General features: G+C 51.3%; 1 protein-coding gene across 1 annotated transcript in view; it reads right to left on the reverse strand.

Annotated features, from left to right (window-relative positions):
• The window catches only part of KCP (kielin cysteine rich BMP regulator), a 24,888-nt gene extending 24,003 nt beyond the window's left edge, over positions 1 to 885 (reverse strand). Inside the window, 1 exon segment of the mRNA XM_007469727.1 lies at positions 807 to 885. Within this exon segment, the coding sequence (XP_007469789.1) occupies positions 807 to 885 (79 nt within the window).
• Positions 886 to 11,274: the final 10,389 nt, after the last annotated feature.

The raw sequence follows: 11,274 nt of genomic DNA on the forward strand, positions 1-11,274 counted from the left end.
CCCCCCCGCCCCCCCCCCCCGCCCACACCCTTACCTTGGGCAGGGTGTCCTCACTTGGAATGGCTCTCTGTCTTGGTATGGCCCCTGTACCTCGCTTCCTTCCCAGCCCCATGAAGGGCGGCCAAGGATGGGGTCCCAGTATCCTAAACCCTCCACCCCAGCTCGACACCCCCCCCTCCACCATGATTCCTCCTTTCAGGCCACTCCCTCCAGGCCTGCTTAAGCAGGCACAAGAAAGGGGTCGGGGATGAAGCTGAGGGTCCTCTGGGACCCTCAGGGAAGATCGGGCCGGTCCTTTGCCTGGAGAGACCTGCAGAAAGAGCTCCTGACTGTTGCACAAAGCCTGATTGCTCCCTGTGGACCTGTCCTCTGCTCCCCTCCCTTCCCCCCTGCACAGTCCCAGGCCTGACCTCTCTGTTCCTGCCTGTCTTTCTGGATGAAAGCCAGGCACAGAGACTCAAAGTCAGCTCCCACGGCGGGCCTTCTTTCTTTTCCCCTTTCTCAAGACAAATAATTAACTTCAGACTCCCAGATTCCAGGGAGGACTCTCCCCCACCGCTGCCTGCAGGAATTCCTCCCGAGGCCAGAGCAGGAAGCCCCGTCCTGCTCCGGGACCCCATGCCACAGTCTCCGTGCTGCCCCGACCATGCTGGCTCCTCCACCGATGGGGAGGACTCAGGCTGGCCTGGGTCCCCAAGGCAAGGCTCAGGGAGGCGGCCCCCGGCCGCAGCCGTTCCCTCAGACTGGGCTGAGCAAGAGGTGAGGTCCTGCCTGGCTGCCCCCAAGCCCTCGGCGCCCCGACCTACCTCTGCCGGTCCCCGGGGCCAGTGCCAGGCCCGTGAGCTGCAGGACGAGGGGCAGCAGAGCGGCCTCGGCCCTGGCCATGCTCGCCCCGCCTTGCTGACTGCGGGTCGCGGCTCAGCAGGCGCTGGGAGAGGCGGGGTGTGGAAACACCAGGCCGCCTCCCACCCAGCCTTTGTTCAGGGAGGGCTTCTGGTGTCTGTCACCCCGCCCCGTGGCGCCTGCCTTCCTGATGGGCACCTCGACCCGACCCCGGGGGCCCAGCCCCATCCTGACCCCAGACCTGGCTCAGAGGTGCAGGGGAGCCCCCGGGAGAGCAGGAACCTGGGAGGGGTTGGGGGCGACTTCTCCTGCACGTGATCCAAGAGCAGGCTCTAAAAACCCCACAAACTCATCACTCTTGGGCTCTGGGACAGCTGGTCTCCCAGCCCCTTGAGTTACTTCGTCACCCTGGGGTTCCCTTCCTCACCTGTTTACAGGAGAAGCAAACTGAGCTGGGTTCAAATCCCTGCTCGGCCAATTCCACTAGGCCTCTAACTTCTAGTTGCCTCAGGTTCCCTGTTTGTAAACTGGGGATCATAACATCTACTTTATAAACTTACAATGAGGATTAAGAGAGACTAGATAGATAAAGAATTTAGGGTAGGGTAGTGGTCGGCACAGACTAAGTGCTCAGTAAATAAATAAAAACAAGAGGTGTGGGGCTTCCCTGGTGGCGCAGTGGTTGAGAGTCCGCCTGTTGACGCAGGGGACGCGGGTTCGTGCCCTGGTCTGGGAAGATCCCACATGCCGCGGAGCGGCTGGGACCGTGAGCCATGGCCGCTGAGCCTGCGCGTCCGGAGCCTGTGCTCTGCAGTGGGAGAGGCCACAGCAGTGAGAGGCCCACGTACCGCAAAAAAAAAAATAAATAAATAAATAAATGGGTTAAAAACAAACAAACAAACAAAAAAAAAAAGAGGTGCTACTCCAGGTCTCCGGAGTCAAGGGCGCTCCCGGTCTCCTCTCTCCACCTCTACATTTCTTTCCTGGACTCTACTCACCATCCCTATGCACCCTGGCAGCCCCAGGCTTGGCCCCAAATGCCAAGGCCTTTCTTCTCCAGCCCATTTTCCAGCTCTTGGGCTCAGGCTTGGCCTGTGTGTGTGTGTGTGTGTGTGTGTGTAGGGGGGTGAGTCTGGGCAGGGGGCAGGGCTGGGCCTTGGGCTCAGCAGGCGGAGGGGGCCAAAGGGAGGAAGTGAGAGAAGCTGGTCACGTGGGCCACAAGGCTGGGAAACTCCTCAGTGCAGCTGGAAGCAGGGGAGGTGGGGATGGGCCCCAAGCTCACTGGCAAAGGGACATGGAGGGTGGAGCCGTGAAGCCCGCCAGAGCAGTCTCCCTCCCCATAAAGGCCAGCAAATCAGAGCCATCCTGCTCCCTGCTCCCACCCCCCAGCCCACGTCAGGGCTAAAGGTCCCTCGAGCCCACTCTCCAAGCACCTTAAGGGAAAGCAGTGTCTCTCCTCAGAAGTGTGGGCCCCTAATAGGCCCTGAGCAGTTGGAGGCAGGGGATGGGGAGAATGTGAGCTAGTGCTGAGACCTGGCCTCAGCTGGCCTGGAGCTAGGCTCACAGGAGCAGAGGAAAGCCAGGGCCAGCCGGTTGCTGGAAAAGGAACTAGGAAGTGGCAGCTCTGTTCCCACCAGGGTTAAGGAAAATGGTGCCTGTTAGAAGGCAGGTCTCCTGGGAGGCTGGGTGGAGGAGACGCTAAGAGCAGACTCTGGTGAGGGCTACCGGGTCGAATCCTGAGTCTGATGCTTTCTGCTGTGTGGCCTTAGGCAAGTCATTTAACTTACAGTGGCTAATTTTTCTTCTCTGTGACCGGTGGCTCTAACAGCACCCGCTTCACAGAGTGTTTGTGAGGGTTAGTAAATTAACGCTGGAAAGTGCACTCAGCACGGGGCTGGGCACGTAGGCATTAGCTCTTATTACTTCTCTTATGGGATCTCTAACTGTCCCCCCAACCATGCTAAATAAATAAATAAATGGGTTAAAAACAAACAAACAAACAAAAAAAAAAAGAGGTGCTACTCCAGGTCTCCGGAGTCAAGGGCGCTCCCGGTCTCCTCTCTCCACCTCTACATTTCTTTCCTGGACTCTACTCACCATCCCTATGCACCCTGGCAGCCCCAGGCTTGGCCCCAAATGCCAAGGCCTTTCTTCTCCAGCCCATTTTCCAGCTCTTGGGCTCAGGCTTGGCCTGTGTGTGTGTGTGTGTGTGTGTGTGTAGGGGGGTGAGTCTGGGCAGGGGGCAGGGCTGGGCCTTGGGCTCAGCAGGCGGAGGGGGCCAAAGGGAGGAAGTGAGAGAAGCTGGTCACGTGGGCCACAAGGCTGGGAAACTCCTCAGTGCAGCTGGAAGCAGGGGAGGTGGGGATGGGCCCCAAGCTCACTGGCAAAGGGACATGGAGGGTGGAGCCGTGAAGCCCGCCAGAGCAGTCTCCCTCCCCATAAAGGCCAGCAAATCAGAGCCATCCTGCTCCCTGCTCCCACCCCCCAGCCCACGTCAGGGCTAAAGGTCCCTCGAGCCCACTCTCCAAGCACCTTAAGGGAAAGCAGTGTCTCTCCTCAGAAGTGTGGGCCCCTAATAGGCCCTGAGCAGTTGGAGGCAGGGGATGGGGAGAATGTGAGCTAGTGCTGAGACCTGGCCTCAGCTGGCCTGGAGCTAGGCTCACAGGAGCAGAGGAAAGCCAGGGCCAGCCGGTTGCTGGAAAAGGAACTAGGAAGTGGCAGCTCTGTTCCCACCAGGGTTAAGGAAAATGGTGCCTGTTAGAAGGCAGGTCTCCTGGGAGGCTGGGTGGAGGAGACGCTAAGAGCAGACTCTGGTGAGGGCTACCGGGTCGAATCCTGAGTCTGATGCTTTCTGCTGTGTGGCCTTAGGCAAGTCATTTAACTTACAGTGGCTAATTTTTCTTCTCTGTGACCGGTGGCTCTAACAGCACCCGCTTCACAGAGTGTTTGTGAGGGTTAGTAAATTAACGCTGGAAAGTGCACTCAGCACGGGGCTGGGCACGTAGGCATTAGCTCTTATTACTTCTCTTATGGGATCTCTAACTGTCCCCCCAACCATGCGGGCGAGGATGTCTTTATTCCCATTTTACAGATGAGGAATCTGAGAAGTCAGGTGAGCTGTTCAGAGTCACGCTGGGAGTAAACCACAGAGCCTGAATTCAATGCCAGGTCCTTGGGGTCCCAGGGCCCACACGCCTTATCATCACCAGGAGCCCAAGCCCCCCGACACCCCTGGTCACCCTGGCTCCCAGCTGCTTACTGCTCTGCCCAACCCCTCACCCTTGCCCTCCCACAGTGCCTCTGTCGGAGCACCTGAGTATCGCTGGAGAACATCCCAGCCCTTGGGTGACTGGATTTGCTTCAAATTCATGGCCACAAGCCCCAACAGACACACAAGACTGCCAGAAATTCTATTACAATTCCCTGGTAAATCCAATCTCCCTCTCCTGAGAGGAGCATTTCACACCCTATCCTTGCTTCCTAAACGTTTCAGTGGCTCTGCCCTTACCCCCTGTATGATTTTGGCAGGTTACTAAACTTTGCTAAGCCTCAGGTACCTCCCCTGTGAAGTGGGGATAATAAGAGTACCTCTGTCCTGATTGTTATAAGGATTGTCTTAGCCTGGGTTCCCTGAAAGCAGAGCCTGAGACAAAGGCTTACATGCAAGTTTTGGAATATGATCCCAGGGAGCAGAAATGAGGGGTGGGGAGAGCAAAACAGGGAAGGATGAAAAGCTGATACAAGACTGCCTTATGGAGTAGTTGGTCACTGTTCTGGGCATGTGTGTGTCCAGTTCCACGGGACCACCTGTATGAAAGCAGCTCAGCCAGAAAATGGAAGCACTTATCCATTGACATCAATGCCCACTGGTCTAGGGTAGCACCGGAGGGCATTAGCTGCTCCTAGTTAGGTGTGAATGAGTGCTCAAGTGGGCTACCTAGGGTGCAACAGGGAAATTCCAAAGCCAAACAGGAGAGATTTATAGCCAGGGCCTGAGGCAAGACGCCACTGGGATGCATCTGTGCAGAGCCGCTTGCAGCCTGTGGAGAACTGGAATAAGGTGCAGCTGAGAGAATTTGCATAAGCGGTGTCTGACGAGTGAGACAATGAGTATAAAAATTTCTTTACAGTGCCTGGCACATTTTAAACACCCAAAATATATTATTATTTTTATTGACATCATCATCATCTCCTGCTGAGGCCCAACCTGAAAAGGCAATATTAACATTCTTTATCTGCCCCAGAAGGTACAGAAGCGTCTGGAAAACTCGCTCTGTGAAATAAAATCCCAGAGCCCTGAGGAAAGGGTGTTATTTGGAGAGCAGCTGAGTTTCCACTGTGACTGATCAGTGTTGAGCCTCTTTGGTGCCAGGTATTGAGCCAGATACAGGAATATAGGGATGAATGAATCAGGAATAGCGATGGCCAGAATGGCCGGGCCAGACCAAGGGAAGGGGAACGTGGATCCTGGCAGAGGGAGGGGCACGAGCACACGACCGCAGGTGCATTCAAACGTCAGGCTTGGAATAAAGGGCTCACATTTCTCTGCTGGGTTAGTGGAACCAGATGCCACCATCCTCACCAAGATCCAGTACTTTCTTTAGAACAGGAACATTCTGGCTAGAGAAAGAAGGAATATCTCAGGCCCAGGCTTGAGTCCTTATTTGACAGGATGTCCCCATGTATGGAGTGGCGTTTGGGACCCAGCTGGGTACGTGGGCACAGTAGCGTGCGTGGCTCTGTAGGGTAGCAGAAGGGCTCCAGGGTTTAGAGTCAGTGAGTCCTGAGTTCAAATCCTGCTCCACCACTGACTGTCTGTGCTGGTTGATCTCCCTTTCTACCTCTTCCATTCATTGTCCCTCTCCACCCCCTACAGACGGCATCACTCTGGCTTTCGTGCCCTCTGGCTTCCTGTTGGGTCAGCCAGTGAGAGGCGCAGGCGGGGCCTGAAGGGCAGGGGAGGAGAGAGGTTGGGGTATTTTTTCTTGGCCTCCTCCTGCTCAGCACAGCTCCCATGGTACCACTAGTCCTTCCCCTTATCCGCTCAGCCCAGGGAGTGGCAATGGCTCCCTACTATTGTTAGTTCCCTGGTGATTCTTTTTTTTTTTTAAACTGGCTGCAGCTGTGGGTTGGCTGCTGCTCTTTTTTTTTTTTTTGGCTGCATTGGGTCTTCGTTGCTGCTCACGGGCTTTTCTCTAGTTGCGGCGAGCGGGGGCTACTCTTCGTTGCGGTGCGCGGGCTTCTCATTGCGGTGGCTTCTCTTGTGGAGCACGGGCTCTAGGTGCGTGGGCTTCAGTAGTTGTGGCATGTGGGCTTCAGTAGTTGTGGCACGCGGGTTTCAGTAGTTGTGGTACGCGGGCTCAGTAGGTGTGGCTCGCGGGCTCTAGAGCGCAGGCTCAGCCGTTGTGGCCCATGGGCTTAGTAGCTCCGCGGCATGTGGGATCTTCCTGGACCAGGGCTCGAACCCGTGTCCCCTGCACTGGCAGGTGGATTCTTAACCACTGTGCCACCGGGGAAGGCCCCTGGTGATTCTCTAATACCGTGTCTGCAGATCAGTAAATGGTCTCTCCCTTAAGTTCTCTTTAGCTAAACCCTTTTGAGGGGAATTCTCTTTTCTCCTGGGCCCTTAGCTGATATGCTAACCTTACCACATATTCTACTAAGTTACTCTACCTCCCTAAGCCAAAATCTTTCATCTGGAAAAGGAAGTAATAACTGCTACGGTAGGCTGGGAGAGTCTAATGAGGCAACAAACATGTGATGTGTGCTTGACGCATGTGCAGCACCTTGTACACAGAAGATCCCAACATAGTTACTTTCTGTTCCTTACCTCCTTCAGGTTGTACTGTCAATAGCAGCAGCTTGGTTTTCCCTCTGCCTTTGGTGGCTGGAAGCAAAAGTTTGCTGTAAAGAGGGAGGGAGAGAAGGGGTTAGTAAATGATTAAATTTTGTACTTAAATTTTGACCTTTCAAGTCACACCAGTTGTACCAAATGAAATAAGCTACCACAAAGGAATAAAGGCAAAGCCTATCACTACACCACCTCCAGCCCTTCCTTGCCCATCACTCGCATCTGGTGTAACCAATGGTAACAAGGTCTGTTCTTCCACACCCTTCACGTGGCCCACACAACCGCGTGCAAGCATGTGTGCACCACATGATGTCGTTTGGACGTGGTATTTGGGAACAGGCTGTGCAGCATCCCAACCCCCATCCCCATCTGCCCCTGCGAGTCACCAACTTGCCCCCAAGTCACCTCCCTCAGTGGCTCCTGTCTCCCGCTCCCTACTCCCCTAGGACCCTCTCTCCCTGCTCACAACATCATGTCCACCCCAGGAGAAGGTTACCCTGGCTGACCTGACCAGCTGAGCAGCTGCAGCAGGGGGCCAGGGGGCGGGGATGTGCTGTTTATCACAGATCTGATATTCTTTTTTTTTTTTTTTTTTTGCGGTACGCGGGCCTCTCACTGTTGTGGCCCCTCCCGTTGCGGAGCACAGGCTCCAGATGCGCAGGCTCAGCAGCCATGGCTCACGGGCCCAGCCTCTCCGCAGCATGTGGGATCCTCCTGGACTGGGGCATGAACCTGCGTCCCCTGCATCGGCAGGCAGACTCTCAACCACTGCGCCACCAGGGAAGCCCCGATCTGAGATTCTAATTCCACAGCTATACCCCACAGCCGGCCACCTCTCCCCACAATTCAGAATAACTAGGCTGCCAGCCCCCTTCCAGGAAGGACTTCCTTTGCCCCTTAAAAGGCCTTCAGGGGTCCACCTCACTGTGTTCCAGGGACTGTGCCAAGCTGCAGCATGCCTACTCAAGTACCAGTGTCAGGTCACACACTAGAGCAACGCCACTCAGGTTAATATCACAGTCGGAACGTGGTACTTCCGTGTCAGATGGAACCTGCTGGGGTCTTAGGAGGGTTTGTGCATTTTTCTGTTTTCGTTTTTGGCCAAGAAAGACCAGGGCAATCAGAGTGCATATCTGAACCTCGCAGCAGAGCCAGGACCTGGAGGGGGGTATTGGCAGAATGTTTCCAGGCGCCACACAGGGACCTCCAAGCCACGAGGCTCTCCAGCCTGGAGGGAAGCTTGCCCATCAACCTTGGGCCCACTGGAAAACCTGGGGCTTCCCCACTCTCTTTTCTGACTGTTTTTTCTCCAAGACCGCTCCCTGGGGATCCCATTAGGGCTTGGAGAAGCTAAGAGGGTGGGGCAAAGAGGGGAGGAGATATGTGTGGCTTCCTGCCTGCAATTTCCTCTTCTTCCCACCCATTTCGCTTCTTCCCATCCCTCATGGTCGTGCTCTCAAGATCCCACAAAGCCTCTTCCAGTGGTTCTGAGCAGCACAGTCCAACAGAACTGTCTGCGATGATGGAAATGTCTATATCTGTACTGTCCAATACGATGGCCCCATGAGGCTACTGAGCCCCTGTAATATGGCTAGTGCACTTGAGGATCTGAGTTTTTATTATTTTTTTATTTTTTGGCCATGCCACGCGGCTTGCAGGATCTTAGTTCCCCGACCAGGGATTGAACCTGCGCCCTCGGCAGTGAAAGCGTGGAGCCCTAACCACTGGACTGCCAGGGAACTCCCCTGAATTTTTACTTTTTATTTAATTCTAATTCACTTTAATAGAAATAGCCCTATGTAGCTAGTAGCTACTGTACAGAACAGCACATATTCAGACTGTAAGGCAACTTTGTGCAAATTAGTGAAAAGTGCAGCTTCTCAAGACAGAATACTCCCTTCCATTGGTTGGGAAAGTTTCATAATAGGTCCACATTGGCTATGATGTGAATGAGGCCCCCTAGAGAGAGAAGAGACAGTCTTGCAGGAGTTTGGGCCAAGACTTGCCATGGGGCCTCTGGTCAAAGACCTGATCTCACTCAGCACCATAGCCCCACTCCACAGTTTTGAGACAAGCAAGATCTTAGACAGGGGCTGAGGGAGGGGAAGTGGCAGCTGTTCCTTCCAGGTAATATGAAGAGAGGGGGTCAGATGGCAAGGGAGTAGAGGCCAGTGGGTCAAAACCACAGCTGGGGCCATAATGAGGCACCAGATGTCCTGGCACAGAGTAGTGACCTCAAATTCCTATATGTTTGGCTTATTTTTTTGGTTAACAGCGTTATTGAGATATAATTCACATACCATAAATTCACCTGTTTAAAGAGTATAATTTAATAGTTTAGTATATTCATAGAGTTGTGCAATCATCACTGCAATCAATTTTAAAACATTTTATCAACCAAAAATAAACCCCATACCCTTCAGCATTCACCCCCTATTTCCCACCACCATCCATACCCCAGCCCTAGGCAACCACTCATCCACATTTCTTCTCTATGGATTTGCCTATTCTGGACATTTCATATAAGTAATCCTCTGTGTCTGGCTTTTCACTTGGCATAATGTTTTCAAGGTTTATCCATGTTTTACCATGTATCCATACTTCATTCCTTGTTGTTGCCAAGTAATGTGTATGTACCAAAGTATGTACCATACTTTATCCATTCATCAGCTGAGAGCATTTGGGTTGTTTCCACTTTTTGGCTATTATGAATAATGCTGCTGTGAAGATTCATGTGCAAGTTTTTGTGAGGACATATGCTATAATTTCTCTTGGGTATATTACTGGGAGTGGAATTGCTGCATCATACGGTAATTCTACCTTTAACCTTTTGAAGAACTGCCAAATTGTTTTCCAAAGTGGCTGTACACATTCCCACCAGCAACATATGAGGGTTCCAATTTCTCTACTTCCTTGATAACACTTATTATTATCTGATTGTTTTGATTACAGCCATCCTAGTGGCATTTCATTGTGGTTTGATTTGTATTTCCCTAATGACTCATGATGTTGAAAATCTTTACACAAGCTTATTAGTCATTTATGTGTCTTCTCTGGAGAAATGTCTATTCAAGTCCTTTGCCCATTTAAAATGTTGAGTTATTTGTCTTTTTATTATTTTCTTGTAAGAGTTCTTTATATATTCTAGATTCAAGTCACTTATCAGGTATATGGCTAGTCAATATTTTTTCCCATACTGTGGGTTATTTTCATTTTTTATGGTTTTTTTTTGCAGCACAAAAGTTTTTAGTTTTGATAAAGTCCAATCTGTTTTTTTTCGTTGTTGTTGTTGCTTGTACTTTCGGTAACATCTTTAAGGAATTATTGCCTAGTCTATGTTTAGAAAAATTTATCCCTGTTTTTTCTTATAAGAGTTTTACAGTGTTAGCTCTTACATATAAGATCTTTGATCCATTTTGAGTTAACTTTTGTATATGGAATGAGGTATGGATCTGTTGTTAGGTGCACTTATGTTTACAATTGTCACCTTTCTGATGCATTACACTTTTATCATTATAAAATGTCCCTCTTTATCTTGAGTTACTTTTTTTGTTTTAAAACCTATTTTGTCTGATGACAGTATAGCCCTCCAGTTTTCTTATGGTTGCTGTTTGCATGATAAAACTTTTTTCTATTCTTTTAGTTTAAATCTTTTTGTATCTGTAAATCTAAAGTATGTCTGTGGGACTTCCCTGGTGGTCCAGTGGTTAAGCATTCGTCTTGCAATGCAGGGGATGCCAGCTTGATCCCTGGTCAGGGAACTGAGATCCCACATGCCGCGGGGCAACTAAGCCCGCACTACAAAACTAGAGAGAAGCCCATGCACCGCAACTAAGACATGATGCAGCCACCGAATAAAAATACATAAATAAATTTTTTTTTTTTTTTTTTTTTTTTGCGGTACGCGGGCCTCTCACTGCTGTGGCCCCTCCCGCCGTGGAGCACAGGCCCTGGACGCGCAGGCCCAGCGGCCACAGCTCATGGGCCCAGCCGCTCCACAGCATGTGGGATCCTCCTGGACCGGGGCACGAACCCGTGTTCCCTGCATCGGCAGGCAGACTCTCAACCACTGCGCCACAAGGGAAGCCCCATAAATAAATATTTTTTTAAAAATCTAAAGTATGTCTCTTATAGACAGTATTTTGTTGGATCTTGTTTTAATCCATTCACGTTACTAATATAGTTGTATTTGCATTTGCCATTTTACTTGCTTTCTAAATATATCATTTCCTTTTTGTTCCTCTATTTCGCCTAGACTATTTTGCATTAAGTGAATATTTTCTAGTATAACATTTTTATTATTCCTTTAATGAGTTTTTTTTTTTTACTATATTTTTTTCTATTTCCTTAGTGGTTACTCTAGGGCTTACCTCTGGACAGTTTACTATACTGTCTTCCTGTCCCATCCGGGTAAGTTGTCCCCAGGAAAGGTCCTGGGCAGAGCGTGTGGGCAGGAAAGTTGCCTGAAGAAGGATGGCCTTGGACGATGGGGCACAGGAGGGAGGACTGAGGCACTGAGATGGCCACAGGGCGGCAGCCCCAGTGATAGAGAGGCTGCAGGTTTTTTTTTTCTTTTTTTT

This window comes from Lipotes vexillifer, unplaced genomic scaffold, assembly GCF_000442215.2.
Source record: "Lipotes vexillifer unplaced genomic scaffold, Lipotes_vexillifer_v1.1 scaffold1329, whole genome shotgun sequence".
Classification (NCBI taxonomy): Eukaryota; Metazoa; Chordata; class Mammalia; order Artiodactyla; family Lipotidae; genus Lipotes; species Lipotes vexillifer.